Source organism: Salvelinus fontinalis, chromosome 19 (assembly GCF_029448725.1).
Source record: "Salvelinus fontinalis isolate EN_2023a chromosome 19, ASM2944872v1, whole genome shotgun sequence".
NCBI classification, from domain to species: domain Eukaryota; kingdom Metazoa; phylum Chordata; class Actinopteri; order Salmoniformes; family Salmonidae; genus Salvelinus; species Salvelinus fontinalis.
Genome location: NC_074683.1, coordinates 37,174,623 through 37,194,662, shown reverse-complemented (window position 1 = coordinate 37,194,662; position 20,040 = coordinate 37,174,623). Strand labels below are relative to the sequence as shown.

The window sequence follows — 20,040 nt, the reverse complement described above, 5'->3', positions numbered from 1 at the left end:
CCTTTGAGTGGTACTGTATATATATACATTCAGCAACTCTTTTACAAACCTTCACATTTTTGTTCAAAATGATGGTGAAAAAGTAATTTATTTCAGGTGAATTGTGAACATATTTGAGTAACAGGCTACTACTGTTTTCACTACGTCTTTAGTAAAAAAACAAATGTTTTCTGGTCTGCCTTCAATCTGGTGACAGATTAGGTAAAAACATTATTTCAAAGGCTCTGCCTACAGTCCATCAGGAATATATGCTTCATGTCTTTGGGATAATGTTCCAGCAAGGCAGGGCTCATTGCCATTTCTTCTAACAGCTTTGACTATTCAACCCTTACCTTTCCCCACACCTAGGGACATGAACGGATTCCAGGATTCTATCAACTGTGGTCACATATCACAAAGGATATAAGATGACTTATTTGTATTTGCTTAACCCTGTGTCCCTGTGTGGTGGAACCGGCCACAAAGATTTGTCCGAGAGCAAACAGCCATTATAAATCCATTTAGCAGAGGTTCCAGTGGTGGGGTGGAATAGCATTGGAAGAAGACCTTGCTAAATCGACCCCCCCCCCATCCCTCCCTTCCCCCTGACTGCACCTTCATATGTTTAATTATTAGATACATTATCAAATTGCATGTCATTTCTCTGCCTTTCTTCTAAGCATACAGTCAAGCTAAGACTTACACACGCTGCAGAGTGAACAAAGCAGAGAATCCAGATAGGGAAGACTCACTTCTTCTGTCAAAAAGTCATTGTCTGCCAGATACAAAGACAATTACAACCATCATAATTATCCATTTAGTACTGCCAAGTGTTGCTTCATATTATGTATCTGGTGCTTTTGTCTTTCATTCAGATCCATCTCTAATTATACGTGACTCAAGGTTACATTTGTGCAAACAAGAGTGTCTCTCTGAGACACCATGCAAGTCAAATGGTGAACACCAAGATTGACATGTCTCTAAGCGACAGAGACATATGAAGCGTAAAGGGCACAGCCATCCTATTTCCCAGATAAATAGTCTTAGAGTGACACAAAACGTCACCCATAATATTGATTCCCAATAAAAAAATCATCAGAATTTGAGAAAATGTAACCTCTCTCTCATCTTTGACTATCAGTGAGGCTGTATGCTGTTTGATTTGAGAACAGAAATGTATGAAATATGATCCATAATGGAAATAAAGGCAAATCTTTATCTTTAATTTGGCATTGTGGCACAATGCGATACGTAGTCATGTTAGCTGAACATCTGCTAGCTAGCTACAGTGGTGTGTATTCATGGATGCCAAGGATGCCAGGCTCCCTTAAACATTTTGGAAAATAAATAAACATAAAAGTATTTATCTTTCGTGTCTCTGTGTTTCATAATTTTCCTTCAATTCTCAAAAGGCTGGATGTATCTCACAGGAGAAAGCATCCGAGTGAGCGAAACAGCGACCCTCTGTCTCTCTACGTGTAGGCCATCTATCTGATTCTGTCTGGTCCAAACGAGTTTGACATTGTTGCCGCCCGTAGCATTGAAGGCAAAGGTAAGCCAGCGAGCATCTGGCCTCCCTTGACAAAAAAAGTATCCAGAATTAGCCAATCAGCGTTCACCTAAACTGAGCCAGCTCAGCTGTGAATGGTCCTGGCGCACCAAAAAAAAAAGTGTCAAGGGAAGCCAGCTTGGATTTGGCATTGCTCCTATCAAATCCCATTCAGAGCATACATCATTGACAGAAAAACTTGAATTGTTGCACCTCATTGTGTTGTCCTCTGGTGGCTATCTAGACAGCTAACTAAAATTCGCTCTTTGTCACGATCGTGTGGCGGATTGACGGACCAAAACGCAGCAGTTGGAAAATAAGCCATCTTCTTTTATTTTAAAAGATGACGAAAAATAAACACGAAACACTTAATACAAACTATACAAAACAACAAACGACCGTGAAGCTAAATAACGTTGTGCACATACACACACAGGCTACAAACGTTCTACATAGACAATTACCCACAATTAATGAGAGCCTATGGCTACCCTAAATAAGGCTCCCAATCAGAGACAACCGACATCAGCTGTCTCTAATTGGGAACTCATTCAGGTAACCATAGACTCTTCTAGATCACTCACCAACATAGACAACGCTAGACATCTACACTAAACACAAAACCATATTTTACACCCCATAACCCCTTTACCAAATAAACATCCAAAACCAACAAAACATAAACATTACCCATGTCACACCCTGACCTAACTAAAATAATCAAGAAAACAAAGAATAATAAGGCCAGGGCGTGACACTCTTTCCTAAATTAGCCATGGATGGAGATAGGAATTTGGACTTGTGGTTTTACTTAATTCTCCGTAATGGCCAATGATTATAACAGCTATTCTGATCCAACCAATAATTCATACATTGTTGTGCCCCTGGCCTGAGAGGATGGAGGTTTAATATGTAGCTAGATGTAGAAGGCTAATATTAACTAGCTAACATTGCCCATGAATGGAAGTTAGGCTAGCAAGCAAACAGTTTAGCCAGGTAGCCTAGGACAACCAAAAATAAAAGTGTGTACTGTATGGCAGAGTGATAGACGGTTTCATCAACATGAAAGAGAGGAGGATTGTATTGGTGTTTCTCTACAAGAAGGGTGAGTCAACATGTTTTTCTACTTGCACACACACACACAAATCAGAACCATGGACAGCCACATGATATTTAGCTGACGTTGATTGGACTAAATTGTTTTGGGTATCTTTTAGTTGTCATCTTTCAGACTAAGCAGAGGTGATTTGATGATGTTGAAATGTTGAGGTTAAAATGGTGCTGGAATAGTGGAAGCAGATCTTGTTTTCTTTGTGACTTGTGGTAACTCTCTGTGGTTCTAAATCAATAGTTGTTTAGTAGCCCGAAAATATCGGAAACATTAACTTACTTGACCATGGTGTAGGTCATGTAACTGTTTGTTACATGCAAAATGCTTTGTGGACTTCACCGGACAGAGGCTGTTATCTGGTTTTGTGATGAAACAAAGGTGTGGTTGAATTTATTCTGTCACTTTGTCTTCTTATTGTCTCAGCCTTAGGCCCCTTAGGCCTATACATCACAGTGGCAAGGCATATAAACTAACAGGTTATAGAGAAAACAATGCAATTATCACAACACATAGGTTGTAATATGGCTCTTTTTTTTATGGGGGGCTTGGCTACCCTAGTGATTTTACTCACGCACCGCTACTGGCTAGCTAGGAGTTTGTTTTGCTCGGCAGCATTCTCGGCATGGAAGATGGTGAGCCAACCCCTATTCGGAGGAAGACCTGTGTTTCAGGGCAAATAAGGATTCCCATTGGTGTATGCATATTTATGAACGGGTGACGTGACTCGTTCGACCAATAGGCTACTCCCCCTGAACTCATTCTTTTGATCAAGGTGTTTTCACACTGGGTTTTATAGATGAGCCAACAGTTGTCATTTTTCATACTTTATTGATTGTACTTTCACCTGGCATCCTCCGCACATGACCCAATTTGATGAATAACGCGAGTTTGACTGTGCCTGACCTTTAATAAAACCCTGTTGCATTAGGTCCCTACTGACTGACTTCATTAGCTGCTGTGGTGTTGAGGCAATTAATTAGATCAATGTTTAAACAAATGAAAGGACAGGACACACAATTATGAACAATATATTCACTATTTCAATTCCCTTTAGTGCAGTGCCTTTATAGAAGAGGAAAATCTTTTGGCCAGTTGTGAGGTCTAATTCTCAGCCAGTCCTTTAGTGGTGTGCTGCTGGGAGTTTCTTCCCTTCCTCTGCTATATTTTATTCATGAGGAAATCTACACAAAGGACAGGAAATGTTGTTGGTTAGAAATGTCATGAATAGTGAGGTTGTGGGCTGTCTCCAGTTACCCCGGTGAAACAAATCACACAAATTAAAAATAAATTAGCAAATAAAATCAGTGTGGTGACATACGGCCTCCAGAGAGAACAACGCTAGTCAATATCACAACGAAGCCAAATAATTGAAGAGAAAACTGAGTCAAGGACAATGGGTGGTCTTGTTGTGTGCACTGCAGTAGTCGAGCAGGAAGGAAAATCGCTTACTATCATCGGTTTCAACCACCTGTCAACACAAAAAATTAGAATGTCACGTGGGGTGTAAACTAGAGAGGGCCACATTCATCACCACAGCAGGTGACGGATGTTCCACCGGCATAGGCTGATCGAGACATCAATTCTCTAGGACAGCCCAACAAAAACCTCTTTAAAAAAGTTTTTAAAATTTGACATTTGAAAACATTATTCAATGAAAAGGACAATTCCCTATACAAAAATTCAAAGGCACCTCAAAGACATGTAAATATAACCAGCCACTACACAAACTGAGTCTATGGAATTATAACCAGCCATTACACAAACTGAGTCTACGGAATTATAACCAGCCATTACACAAACTGAGTCTATGGAATTATAACCAGCCATTACACATACTGAGTCTATGGAATTATAACCAGCCATTACACATACTGAGTCTATGGAATTATAACCAGCCATTACACATACTGAGTCTATGGAATTATAACCAGCCATTACACAAACTGAGTCTATGGAAATATAACCAGCCATTACACAAACTGAGTCTATGGAATTATAACCAGCCATTACACAAACTGAGTCTATGGAATTATAACCAGCCATTACACATACTGGGTCTATGGAATTATAACCAGCCATTACACAAACTGAGTCTATGGAATTATAACCAGCCATTACACAAACTGAGAGTATACGGTTCTATTCTCGTTGATGAGAATTAAGGAAAATGTTTTGAGATTCTCTAGAGGTATCGAGAGAGACATTACTGTAATGAAATCTTGCGTTTTTCATGACAGTCGCCCGACAGTTGCCCCCCTCTAAGCACGGTAGTGTAAACAGAATTGTCTCACTGATCCTAAAATGCTTACAGTAAAAATACTAATAGCACAGCTGAAATTTGGACATTATATTTGAGACTTGTTTCATTGAAGTTTTACCTGAAATTGCAATAACAGGCTGTTACATTCTGAAACCGTCACTGTATCTTTAAGAATATCTGTTATTCCCCACCTTGGCTGCTCTGAGCCACCGTACAAGCAGGATGCATGCAGCAAGAAGCTGATCAACTCACCAGGGGAATTATCAACATCTTCAGTCACAATTTGGCATTTGCCTCATATAATGACTTGTACAGTATAATGATGATATTGATGGTTTGTTTTAAGGTAACTTTAATACGCTGAAACTGTACTTTTATATTCATATGAGAGGGGTAAACATTCATGTTTTATATGCTGACATTAATAGCTAGACATTTAACAATATATATTTTAATTTGGCATGAACACAACCAGTAGTGATAGTAGGCTAACTACGCATGTTCGTCCACTCCAGAATTCAAAAAGTGCACTAGTGCCATTTGATGAATGGAAAGAGACATCTGTTACACAACACCCCAAAAGGTTTCATGACATTCAGCGATTGTAATGACACTTGTAGCATAAATTAATTTAATGCTTCTTGCTGACAAAACATATTTGGGGTAGAAAGAAAAGTTGGGACACCTGAAAAGGGGCGGGACTATCCCGGGATGACAAGTACAGCCACATGAGAAAAAACTAAATTAAGCCATGACAGAGGTGGGGGTTCGTTTAATTTAGGGGTTAGTTAAATTAGCATTATATAAACCCCCCCCCCCCCCCCCCCCCAAGTTTTACCTTCTTGGATTTAGGGGGACTTACGTCTCATTCAGGGGGTCTGAGACCACCCTTGGGCCACCCGTAATTTGCACTCTGTACTAAACCCTTGGTTGGTGAACGCAGCATATGTTCAGTGAGGAGTAGTCAGGTGTGGACTGACCGATGTTCATTAGTTAGCTTACTCAATGCTTCAGATGATTCATCCTATCAAAGAAAATTACAAAATATAACCTCATCTAATCTTACTTCACATGACTACTCAGTTTTTCTATTAATGGATCAAATCAAATGTATCTATAAAGCCCATTTTACGTCAGCAGATGTCACAAAGTGCTTATACAGAAACCCAGCCTAAAACCCCAAACAGCAAAGCAATGCAGACGTGGAAGTAAGATGGCTAGGAAAAACTCCATAGAAAGGTAGGGACCTAGGAAGAAACCTAGAGAGGAACCAGGCTCTGAGGGGAGGCCAGTCCTCTTCTGGCTGTGCCGGGTGGAGAATATAAGAGTATATGTTCTTCCTGGCAGACAATATGAACATAGGTTTTACAAAACTTAACAACCCCTGGAGTGGAATGATTCACATGCATGCCATAATTCATAACGCAGGTTGAATAAAGTATGTCTGCCACCTGTTTCCATAATTCATAGACTGAGCCATTCTTATTGTTTTTTCATGCAGGGGTCAGCATGGATTTATCCTGCAATGGGAACAAATGGATTAGACACTGGCCACTCAGTGGAACCAATATAATCCATGATTTATTGCTTCTATTTTAATTACACAAATAAGAAAAACAATGCCTTTAACCATTTTGCTTGAATTCACCTGACAGATTAGCATATTTAAACATTTGTCCTTTCTACTGTCTGATTCATGTTAAAACAGCAGTAGGCATATGTTCGATGTGCAGACAGGTGGTATGCATAGATAAAAGCCTCTGAAAATGATCTTCATTGCTGTAATGTTTAATCTGATACATCTTAACCACTGGTTTAGTCTGGAAACGTTTTGGTGTCTGATATGTTATGCATGTGATAACTGCGTCATGACCTTTACGATTAATCAATCTCTCGTGTCTGAGCTGTTGAATTGCAACACCACTTTTGTCTCTGTACTGACGTATTGCCTGTTTGATTGCCTTACGGAGGGAATAACTACACTGTTTATATTCAACCATATTCCCAGTCACGTTGCCATGGTTAAATGCGAGGGTTTGCGCTTTTAGTTTAGCGCGAATGCTTCCATCTATCCACGGTTTCTGGTTTGGGTAGGTTTTAATTGTCACAGTGGGTTCAATCAATCTTTAAAAGGTACAGCACCTTTCCCACTCAGCCCTTTTCTTAATAGTTTGAAATACTGAAATTAAGCAGTGTTTATTTAAGCAGTGAATCCTACTAGGTTCACTGAATATTTTACATTTTGTTCTACGTGAAATAACTCAGTCATTTGTCATTCGCTTGGCCCATTTGTTTCCCGCCTAAGGCAAGAAAAGAGAAAGTGCAAACTTGCTAGTCTTACCAACTGAGAAACAAATAAAACAAACAACATTTTCTTTGCATAAATAAATTACTGAAAGCAGGTTCCCGCAGGGGTATATCATTTGGGTTGGGTTGGCAGTGGGGGTTGGCTATGAACTCCTTAATAGCTATATATCTCTCCTCACCTCTCCACCTGATAGCTGATGTGTGGTGAACGCTCTGGCACAAAAATGGTCGCCGTGCATCAGAGTTTCCCCCTACTATGTAAAGCGCTTTGAGTACCTCAGTTGGTAGAAAAGTGCTATATAAATCCAATCAATTATTATTATAACATTAACATGCAAAACCACAAATAACTGAACTGATTTGTAGTGCCACTCAAACACAGGCGTCTGGTGGCACCTTAATTGGGGAGGACGGGTGGATAGCAATGGCTGGAACGGTATAAATGGAATGGTATCACAGTTTCCATGTGTTTGATACCATTCCATATACTCCATTCCAGCTATTATGAGCCATCCTCCCCTCACCAGCCTCTTGTGCTCAACATACTAATAGTTCCATGGTTTGCAGTACACAGTGCATCTGCCAAGCTTAATCTCAGCCCTTTGATATGCTAACGTTACTAGCTAAACATTTCATTTAACAGTATTTTTTAAATGATAACCTTTTAATTTGACATGAACACAATCAGTCATGATGTTTTCATCTTATTGTCTTATTGTCAAACAAATCACTTAAAAAAAACTAGGCTACCTGTGGATGTTCGTCTACTCTGCTACGCTGATCCTCAACACGGGCGCACGCTCAACCCCATCCTGTACTCCCTATTCACCCATTACTGTGTGGCCACACACGTCTCCAACTCAATCATAAAGTTTGTAGTCGATACAACAGAGGTAGGCCTGATTACCAACAACGACGAGACCGCGTTTAGGGAGGATGTGAGGGCCCTGGCGGAGTGATGCCAGAAAAATAACCTCTCCCTCAAGAAAATTAAGCAGCTGATGAACTTCAGAGCGAGCATGCCCCCATCCAGTTGAGACGGTGAACAGCTTCAAGATCCTCGACGTAATGCCAACCTGAAATGGTCGATCCACACAAACAGAGGTGCACTTGTTGTACCCACTTCATACAGTATGTACAGTTGAAGTCAGAAGTTTACATACACCTTAGCCAAATACATCTAAACTCAGTTTTTCACAATTCCTGACATTTAATCCTAGTAAAAATTACCTGTCTTAGATAAGTTAGGATCACCACTTTATTTTAAGAATGGGAAATGTCAGAATAATAGTAGAGAGAATGATTTATTTCAGCTTTTCTTTCTTTCATCACATTCCCAGTGGGTCAGAAGTTTACAAACACTCAATTAGTATTTGGTAGCATTGCCTTTAAATTGTTTAACTTGGGTCAAACATTTCAGGTAGCCTTCAACAAATTTCCCACAATAAGTTGGGTGAATTTTGGCCCATTCCTCCTGACAGACGTGGTGTAACAGTCAGGTTTGTAGGCCTCCTTGCTCCACACGCTTTTTCAGTTATGCCCACAAAATTCTATAGGCTTGAGGTCAGGGCTTTGTGATGGCAACTCCAATACCTTGACTTTGTTGTTCTTAAGCCACTTTGGAAGTATGCTTGGGGTCTTTGTCCATTTGGAAGACCCATTTGCGACCAAGCTTTAACTTCCTGACTGATGTCTTGAGATGTTGCTTCAATACATCCACATAATTTTCTTCCCTCATAATGCAATCTATTTTGTGAAGTGCACCAGTCCCTCCTGCAGCAAAGCACCCCCACAACATGATGCTGCCACCCCCGTGCTTCACGGTTGGGATGCTGTTCTTCGGGTTGTAAGCCTCCCCCTTTTTCCTCCAAACAAAACGATGGTCATTATGGCCAAACAGTTCAATTTTTGTTTCATCAGACCAGAGGACATTTCTCCAAAAAGTACGATCTTTGTCCCCATGTGCAGTTGCAAACCATAGTCTGGCTTTTTTATGGCGGTTTTGGAGCAGTGGCGTCTTCCTTGCTGAGGAGCCTTTCAGGTTATGTCCATATAGGACTCGTTTTACTGTGGATAGAGATACTTTTGTACCCGTTTCCTCCAGCATCTTCACAAGGTTCTCTGCTGTTGTTCTGGGATTGATTTACACTTTTCACACCAAAGTACGTTCATCTCTAGGAGACAGAACGCATCTTCTTCCTGAGCGGTATGACGGCTGCGTGGTCCCATGGTGTTTATATTTGTGTTCTATTGTTTGTACAGATGAATGTGGTACCTTCAGGCATTTGGAAATTGCTCCCAAGGATGAACCAGACTTGTGGAGGTCTACATTTTTTTTGCTGATTTCTTTTGATTTTCCCATGATGTCAAGCAAAGAGGCACTGAGTTTTAAGGTAGGCCTTGAAATACATCCACGGGTACACCTCCAATTGACTCAAATTATGTCAATTAGCCTATCAGAATCTTCTAAAGCCATGACATAATTGTCTGGAATTTTCCAAGCTGTTTAAAGGCACAGTCCACTTAGTGTGGATTGTGATACAGTGAATTATAAGTTAAATAATCTGTCTGTAAACAATTGTTGGAAAAATGACTTGTGTCATGCACAAAGTAGATGTCCTAACCGACTTGCCAAAACTATAGTTTGTTTACAAGAAATTTGTGGAGTGGTTTAAAAACGAGTTTAATGACTCCAACCTAAGTGTATGTAAACTTACGACTTCAAATGTATATACTCTATTCTAGTCAAGGCTCATCCTACTGTAGCATAACTACTGCTGTGCATACCTTTTGTATTAATATACTGCCCATAATGTCCATACAGACACCATCATATACACACAGCTATTCTGAGAAGAGATGGATATTTGAGCATTACATATTTAGATAGCTTGACTGACTGGAAGCAGAAGCACAGTTGCATTCAATGAACATCTGTTTTGGACTGCTCAAGGCCGTGCCCCCAGAGTCCCTCCTCTAACCCCCCACACACTGAAGATAAATGAAGGTCAGGCTGAGGGTAATGTGAATGACTGCCCTCTTGTCCAAGTTCTGTCAGGAGTTCCTATGCACTGTGTCAGAGAGTGAAATTTCCTGCTGGCGGAGTTCTAGCAACGAGGAAGTGCTGAGGGAAAAATCGTTGCTATCGGGAGCTCAGCTTCCAGCTGAAAAAGGATTTTTCAGTCCTTGGTTGAATTAGCTTTTCACCTCTCCGGTATCTCGTCTAGTCAGTGGAGCAGACACTGTTGGGCTGGATAGATGCCACTGGAATCAAGATGAATATCTTTACGTACCCCTATATGGGTTGAAAATGGCAGATTTGGACAATGATAAGCACCTACATTGGAACATGGTGGCTGTACAGTAATATGCTGTACATGACGTCTGAGCTCTGGCTCTGCGCTTCACAGCTCTGTATGGGTTTTGACTGACAGCCGTTGTGAACTTGAACACCGCGCGTGACAACAAGTTGCCCTTATCCCTCCAGCTAATTGGGCAACTTTTGCAAATGTTTTAATGTCCGAGTGAGGGAAATGCTGTAAATTACGAGGATTCTATGTATAAGATGAGATGTTGAGGGTTATAATATATACTGCTTTGATGTCATACAAGCAAGCCAAACATCCGAGTGTCCAAATGTGCACATACAACTCATGTAATACATAGTGACAAAGTTTATAATCACGGTGTTTGATGTAGAGTTACAAAATGACATGGCGTCATACCCTGGGTTGTCCTGAACAGAATGACCCCGTTTGTTGTGTTGTAAAGAACGTTTGTCGTGGCATCTGAACTCTAGTCTGCGCAGTAAAATGACCATCTGCTTCTCTGAATTGCCTTGTGAAAGACGAACACTGTAAGATCCTATTTTATCATTTAGTTAGTCATGTTGGCAATACAAAAAGCTTTCAAATTATGCCCACCTGACCCATATTACGATTTATAATGGAGCGTTTTTGGATTGCGTAAACAGCAACAGTAATTGTGTGAAGGCGGGGATGCAGGGCAGAGTTCCAAACAAAACAACTACAAGAGTGCTTGTTCTAGTTCCTCAACGCCACAGCTAGGAGATCAAAAAACAATACCTTATAGTTGAAGACTGTTCTTTGAGTCATAAAAGTGCATTGAAATTACTTAGGAACTGTGCACACTTTGGAGAGGTTTGTAGCCACTTGGAAACCCCAGTTAGACCCTCACTCAAACCTTTGTCATTTTTTTGTTTTATGTTGCACCTACCCCAAATTTTCCCAAAATATTATTTTAATGTTACTGAATGTATCCAGAGTATTTTCAGATTTCGTTAGCAACAAAGGAGGCAAAAAGTACAGTAAATGTAAAATGCACATCAAATCAACAGTGTAATTGTCACGTTCCTGACCTATTTCTGTTAGTTTGTTGTATGTGTTAGTTGGTCAGGACATGAGTTTGGGTGGGCATTCTATGTTTTCTGTTTCTATGTTGGTTTATGGGTTGCCTGGTATGGCTCTTAATTAGAGGCAGGTGTTTGGCGTACCTCTAATTAAGAGTCATATTTAGGTAGGTTGTCTCACAGTGTTCGTTGTGGGTGGTTGTCTCCTGTGTCTGTGTTTGTCGCACCATACAGGACTGTTCGGTTTGTTTTGTTCATCGTCATTTTTATGTGTAGGCTATTTTTCCCTGTTCGTGCGTTCTTCGTGTTATGTGAGTCCGTCGTCCAGGTCTGTCTACACCGTTTGTTGTTTTGTTAGTTTATTAGTCAAGTTCGTGTTTTCGTGTTTTCTTTAATAAATCATGTCTTCAAACTCCGCTGCATTTTGGTTCAATCCCTGCTCCTCCTCATCGGATGAAGAGGAGGAGGAAAACCGTTACAGAACCACCCGCCGATCCAGAATGAAGCGGCGTGAGTTCGAGCAGGATTATACACAGGACTACTGGACTTGGGAGGACGAGCTGGATGGAGAAGGTCCTTGGGCTCAACCAGGGGAATATCGCCGCCCCAAAGCTGAGCTGGAGGCAGCGAAAGCAGAGAGGCGGAGATATGAGGAGGCAGCAAGGAGACGTGGCTGGAAGCCCGAGAGGAGACCCCAAAAATTTCTTGGGGGGGGGGGGGGGGGGGGGGGCTAAGAGGTAGTGGGCCGAGGGCAGGTAGGAGACCTGCGCCCACTTCCCAGGGTTACCGTGGAGAGCGGGAGTACGGGCAGACGCCGTGTAACACAGTAGAGCGCACGGTGTCTCCTGTACGAGTGCATAGCCCAGTGCGGGTTATTCCACCTCCCCGCACTGGTAGGGCTAGATTGGGCATTGAGCCGGGTGTCATGAGGCCGGCTCAACGCGTCTGGTCTCCAGTGCGTCTCCTCGGGCCGGCTTACATGGCACCAGCCTTACGCATGGTGTCCCCGGTTCGCCTACATAGCCCGGTGCGGGTTATTCCACCTCCCCGCACTGGTCGGGCGACGGGGAGCATTCAACCAGGTAAGGTTGGGCAGGCTCGGTGCTCAAGGGAGCCAGTACGCCTGCACGGTCCGGTATTTCCGGCACTACCTCCCCGCCCCAGCCCAGGACCACCAGTGCCTACACTACGCACCAGGCTTCCAGTGCGTTTTCAGAACCCTGTTCCTCCTCCACGCACTCTCCCTATGGTGCGTGTCTCCAGCCCAGTGCCTCCAGTTTCGGCACCGCGCACTAAGCCACCTGTGCGTCTCCTAAGTCCTGTGCACACTGTTGTTTCTCCCCGCACTCGTCCTGAGGTGCGTGCTCTCAGTCCGGTACCACGCACCAGGCATATAGTGCGCTTCGAGAGGTCAGTGTGCCCTGTCCCTGCTCCCCGCACTAGGCTTGAAGTGCGTGTCCCCAGTCAGGTGCCTCCAGTTCCGGCACCACGCACCAAGCCTACAGTGCGTCTCAGCCGGCCAGAGTCTGCCGTCTGCCCAACGGCGCATGAACTGCCTGTCTGCAATGAGCCTGCAAAGCTGCCCGTCTGCCATGAGCCTACAGAGCCTTCCGCCAGACAGGAGCAGTCTGAGCCATCCATCTCCGCAGCGCCGTCTGAGCCATCCGTCTCCCCAGCGCCGTCTGAGCCATCCGTCTCCCCAGCGCCGTCTGAGCCATCCGTCTCCCCAGCGCCGTCTGAGCCGCCCGTCTGTCCCGAGCCGTCAGAGCCGATAGTCAGTCAGGAGCCGCTAGAGCCAGTCGTCAGTCAGGATCTGCCAGAGCCGCCAACCAGACAGGATCTGCCAGAGCCGCCAACCAGACAGGATCTGCCAGAGCCGCCAACCAGACAGGATCTGCCAGAGCCGCCAACCAGACAGGATCTGCCAGAGCCGCCAACCAGACAGGATCTGCCAGAGCCGTCAGTGAGCCATGAGCGTCCAGAGCCGTCAGCCAGCCATGAGCGTCCAGAGCCGTCAGCCAGCCATGAGCGTCCAGAGCCGTCAGCCAGCCACGAGCGTCCAGAGCAGTCAGCCAGCCACGAGCGTCCAGAGCAGTCAGCCAGCCACGAGCGTCCAGAGCCGTCAGCCAGCCATGAGCGTCCAGAGCCTTCAGCCAGCCATGAGCGTCCAGAGCCGTCAGCCAGTCATGAGCTGTCCCTCAGCCCAGAGCAGCTATTTATCCAGAACTGCCCCTCAGTCCAGAGCTGTCTCTCTGTCCGGAGCTGCCTTTCAGTCCGGAGTTGCCCCTCTATCCTGAGCTACCTCTCTATCCTGAGTTACCTTACTATCCTGAGCTATCCCTCTGTCCTGAGCGATCACTCTGTCCTGAGCTATCCCTCTGTCCCGGTGCTGCCCCTGGTGTCGATGTTACCAAAAGGATTTAGTGGGGGTAAGATGAGGGTGGTCATTCATAGGGGGAAATGGAAGCTGGGATTGATTATGGTGGGGTGGGGACCTCGCCCGGAGCCTGAGCCACCACCGTGGTCAGATGCCCACCCAGACCCTCCCCTAGACTTTGTGCTGGTGCGCCCGGAGTTCGCACCTTATGGGGGGGGTTATGTCACGTTCCTGACCTATTTCTGTTAGTTTGTTGTATGTGTTAGTTGGTCAGGACGTGAGTTTGGGTGGGCATTCTATGTTTTCTGTTTCTATGTTGGTTTATGGGTTGCCTGGTATGGCTCTTAATTAGAGGCAGGTGTTTGGCGTTCCTCTAATTAAGAGTCATATTTAGGTAGGTTGTCTCACAGTGTTCGTTGTGGGTGGTTGTCTCCTGTGTCTGTGTTTGTCGCACCATACGGGACTGTTCGGTTTGTTTTGTTCATCGTCATTTTTATGTGTAGGCTATTTTTCCCTGTTCGTGCGTTCTTCGTGTTATGTGAGTCCGTTGTCCAGGTCTGTCTACACCGTTTGTTGTTTTGTTAGTTTATTAGTCAAGTTCGTGTTTTCGTGTTTTCTTTAATAAATCATGTCTTCAAACTCCGCTGCATTTTGGTTCAATCCCTGCTCCTCCTCATCGGATGAAGAGGAGGAGGAAAACCGTTACAGTAATGTTTGGATTCAGTCTTGTGTCAGGTGAACTGTTTTTTGTCCTCACCTTTAATCTCATAATTTTAACATAATCTCCAAACTGTTAATTGCTATCATGGTTATGCATATGCTTTCCATATTTCTTCTGTAAGACACATTTTAATTTAGCCCTATCCATATGGGCCAATTCCCACAAGTGTAAGGGGTTCCATGCAAGTTCCATGTCGGTCGAGGTTTTTGTGATCTATTTTCACTCAAAGCCCTGTAGTCACCAGCTTCTCCCATCTAGTCACAGCAACTGGAATAGCTGGTTTTCATGTGAGTTTGAAGTACATTACTACACTGTAGTCCTATTCGTGGCTGAAGAGGCATGTTGAAGTGTATGATAATCCTACATTGGTTTGTGAGCTCGTATGCAAACTAAATGGATTTCACCATCACAGCAGAAACCACCAATGCTAGTGTTATTACAGATAGCAGTTAATTATTTGAGCAGTTTATAATAAAAAATAAAAAAATCTAAACTACTTAAAGAACAACGAGAAGCTCAGGGGACATCTGGCAGACATGCAATCACTACTGTAAGCTCTGAAAGCAGGATCGATATCTCTTTGTGGTTGGACCTTCGAGCTAATTGAAAATCTTTGAGCCTATAATGAATATGAAATGTCAGAGAGCCAAAAGATATGAAACTGACATTTACTCTACACCCTGGGAACAATCCTCCAATTTAGAGTATGAACAATTCAAACCTAGAAAAAAAAGGACTATTTCAGGCAGGTTGTCCAACAATTTGTGCAACAGTGTAGACCACCCAATTTTCAAATAGAAGAACATAAAAACACACCACGACGAAAGGTTTCTGTAATACACTTAGACAAATCTTGTAATGAAGTGGTTCAGTGACAAGTACTGCTGGACCATTCACTGTAGTGACTGATGTAGCCTACAGTAGGGAGCCTTTGAAGTGGCCAAGCTCTGTATTAGGACATCAGGACAGTAAAACACATACCATCAGCTTACATTTACCTGTGAGTAACAAGGTTCTAACAGTCAACCTCATTTTACCATTGAATATTCATCTGACGCACGTTACGCTGCTCCAGCAACATCTCAGTGCGCTGTACTTTACATTGGACCTTCTGCTCCTCTGACATGAAACAACTATCCAGAGAGCTGTGGCCCAGTTTCAACTGCTAGTTTCTGACAGTGGCATTCTTGACATGTGTCTCTAAAGTGCAGCTCACAGCTAGCCTGCTCTGCTTTAGATCACTCCAGCAGTCCTGACATGTCAAAATGAAGGCTCCAAACTGAATAAGGTATTGTAATAAATAAATAACGTCCATGTTATATTCATGTTTGTAATCTCCCCGAGCTGAACAAGCTGCTGTTGAACTGCTTAACACAAAGCTCTGCGTTCCTCACAGTGTGTAGTTACCACACTGCAAGTGCCCATTCAATACAGCACGATTCCACCAGCCAATGAATAATGGCGTTTTCATCCAGTATAAATTGTCAAAGGTAAAAAGAAGGATTCAAACAGTAAAAAGCACTTTATCACAGCGCCCAATTTCTGCCCATGGAACTACATGCAGACAAATGACAACACTGAACAACATTTCAGCACAAAATGCATTTTTTTATACGAAGCAAAGTCAGAACAGTTCAAATCACAGTCAGAGACAAAGGGAGGGAGGGAGGGAGGGCTCTTACCGATGTACTGGTTCCACTCTGGGTCCAGATCGGCCTGGTTGGCGAGGCAGCCCTTCATGACGTTCAGACAATAGTTGTTGCAGGGCTTCACGGAGGGCATGGCTTGGCAGTATGGGCAGTACATCATCTTGGTCAGTGCTCGGATACACGCTGGGGTGCTGCTCACCTAGTGGGTAGATGTGAGAACAAAGGCCAGCTATACATCGGATACAACACAAGGCTGTTCTACACATGGAAATTAATCCAGTAAACAGTATGTTTCCATGTTTCATGTATATAAAGAAATGAGCTGGCTTAAAAGCATCTAGCTCCGCTGTCCTCCATCTAGCACCACTGTCCTACATCTAGCTCCACATACAGCTCTTACATCTAGCTCCACATACAGCTCTTACATCTAGCTCCACTGTCCTCCATCTAGCTCCACATACAGCTCTTACATCTAGCTCCACTGTCCTCCATCTAGCTCCACATACAGCTCTTACATCTAGCTCCACATACAGCTCTTACATCTAGCTCCACATACAGCTCTTACATCTAGCTCCACATACAGCTCTTACATCTAGCTCCACTGTCCTCCATCTAGCTCCACTGTCCTCCACCTAGCTCCACTGTCCTCCATCTAGCTCCACATACAGCTCTTACATCTAGCTCCACTGTCCTCCATCTAGCTCCACATACAGCTCTTACATCTAGCTCCACATACAGCTCTTACATCTAGCTCCACTGTCCTCCACCTAGCTCCACTGTCCTCCACCTAGCGCCACTGTCCTCCACCTAGCGCCACTGTCCTCCACCTAACGCCACTGTCCTCCACCTAACGCCACTGTCCTCCACCTAACGCCACTGTCCTCCACCTAACGCCACTGTCCTCCACCTAACGCCACTGTCCTCCACCTAGCGCCACTGTCCTCCACCTAGCGCCTCTGTCCTACACCTAGCTCCACTGTCCTACACCTAGCTCCACTGTCCTCCCCCTAACGCCACTGTCCTCCACCTAGCGCCACTGTCCTCCACCTAGCTCCACTGTCCTCCACCTAGGTCCACTGTCCTCCACCTAACGCCACTGTCCTCCACCTAGCGTCACTGTCCTCCACCTAACGCCACTGTCCTCCACCTAGCTCCACTGTCCTCCACCTAACGCCACTGTCCTCCACCTAGCGTCACTGTCCTCCACCTAACGCCACTGTCCTCCACCTAGCGTCACTGTCCTCCACCTAACGCCACTGTCCTCCACCTAGCTCCACTGTCCTCCACCTAACGCCACTGTCCTCCACCTAGCGTCACTGTCCTCCACCTAACGCCACTGTCCTCCACCTAGCTCCACTGTCCTCCACCTAACGCCACTGTCCTCCACCTAGCGTCACTGTCCTCCACCTAACGCCACTGTCCTCCACCTAGCTCCACTGTCCTCCACCTAACGCCACTGTCCTCCACCTAGCGCCACTGTCCTCCACCTAGCGCCACTGTCCTCCACCTAACGCCACTGTCCTCCACCTAACGCCACTGTCCTCCACCTAACGCCACTGTCCTCCACCTAGCGCCACTGTCCTCCACCTAGCACCACTGTCCTCCACCTAACGCCACTGTCCTCCACCTAGCGCCACTGTCCTCCACCTAGCACCACTGCCCGCCATCTAGAACCATTGTCCTCCACCTAGGTCCACTGTCCGCCATCTAGCACCACTGTCCGCCATCTAGCTCCACATACAGCTCTTACATCTAGCTCCACTGTCCTCCACCTAGCGCCACTGTCCTCCACCTAGCTCCACTATCCTTCATCTAGCTCCACATACAGCTCTTACATCTATGTTGCTGAACAGAAGCTCAGCATACATAAACAGGAACAGTTGTAGCTGGAGAAATCTAAAATCTGTGAACAATACAGCACCAGAAATGTTTTTGTCAATAATGCAAATATCCACACCCTTTTGTTTAAAGTCAAGACTCCCAGGTAATGGCTAATGGCTTCATCTCTTTTTCAAACACAGACAGGTTCTTAAATCGTTTCTTAACCTTGTTACTGCAGCTCAGCCCTCTATGAAATAGCTATTCCCTAACCATAATTTCTGTCAGTGCTTCAGTTTGCTTTCATTTGTGTGTATGTTTCTACATGTTTTATGCATTTTATTAAGTGTCTGACATTCTTGTTACTCTGGCAAAAAACAATAAAATAAAAATATTCCCATTTCATCAGAGTATTTTCCATTTAATCTCAACAACTTTAAAATAAAAAGAAAACACCTAGTCTCTGTTCTGAATTTAAAAAATACATTCTGAAAGAAGTCTAATTTTACACAAGGCTCAAACTATTTTGTGTATTTCTGAACAAATCCAACAAAGTTAGAGGGAGGAGTAGGGATGTACCAGCGGGGAGAAAGGGCGTTGTCAGGTACTGGTCTAAACTTTCCAAAGTACCCAGACACTGCACGCATGAGATGAGAGAAGAGCCGCAGCTCGGCTGGAAGTCAGTGTTTTGAGTGGCTTCTGAGCTGTCTTCATGTTTGATATGATTGGACCCCTGCTTCTCCCAACCCACCAGTGAGGATTGCTGAGGAGAAGGAGAGGTGGAGGCATCATCAGCCGCCTCCACAGAGTCAGGCTAGTAGATCAAATGCATACACTACCGTGACGGACTGATACGCCTCAAACATCTACTGCTAGCTTCCTCCGTCATTGGCTTGATTTAACACACAGCCTGATGCTGATCACTCACGCAATGTCATGTTCCCACGGACACCCCCACAAATTCACATGTTGCGAGTAGCGAGTTTAAGATGTCAAGGGGGTAATCTCTGGTACCTGTCGTCACTATAATCTCTGGTACCTGTCGTCACTATAATCTCTGGTACTTGTCGTCACTATAATCTCTGGTACCCGACTGTCGTCACTATAATCTCTGGTACCTGTCGTCACTATAATCTCTGGTACATGTCGTCACTATAATCTCTGGTACCTGTCGTCACTATAATCTCTGGTACCTGTCGTCACTATAATCTCTGGTACCTGTCGTCACTATAATCTCTGGTACCTGTCGTCACTATAATCTCTGGTACCTGTCGTCACTATAATCTCTGGTATCTGTTGTCACTATAATCTCTGGTACCTGTCGTCACTATAATCTCTGGTACCTGTCGTCACTATAATCTCTGGTATCTGTTGTCACTATATGTGCCTTCAATATTTGTGAGATTTCTGATTGCTTTGTTCTACAGTTGCATAGCAACTGTTGGTAAACACAATTCATACATTTCGCATTGACATTATAAAAATGTCTTTTTCAGATTCCAATTTCATTCATTTGAATCTGAGATGCACTTTATTTTAAAATACTCCTAGTGACAGAATCCTTAATGTGCATTTCCGTACGGTAAAATATGGTATAGTGTTGCTTCCTCCTTTTTCAATTTGCAGAACTGACACCTGACAAATGCTTTCTTCCTCCACAAATGGCTTTGGTGCAGACCAGCACTCAGTAAGTTGCCATAATGTCTGCATGACTCTCCCCCTATCTCCCTGGACTGCTGGCTTCTTTGAGTGCATTATAGCGTTTGCAGAGCATGTATTATTCTAATGATTCGAGCTCATCAAAGAGAGTCCTATTATTAGAATCAATCAATAGCCACATCACCGCTTTGCAAAACTGAATGACAGAAATACGCTGTGTGCCCATAATGACAATGTTGGA

General features: G+C 44.1%; 1 protein-coding gene across 2 annotated transcripts in view; it reads right to left on the bottom strand.

Annotated features, from left to right (window-relative positions):
• LOC129816680 (glypican-6-like) overlaps positions 1–20,040 on the bottom strand; it is a 199,401-nt gene that overhangs the window by 73,907 nt on the left and 105,454 nt on the right. For both annotated transcript variants that reach the window (XM_055871447.1, XM_055871448.1), the window contains exon 4: positions 16,356–16,521. In XM_055871447.1, the coding sequence (XP_055727422.1) occupies positions 16,356–16,521 (166 nt within the window). The remainder of the gene's footprint in view (positions 1–16,355; positions 16,522–20,040) is intronic.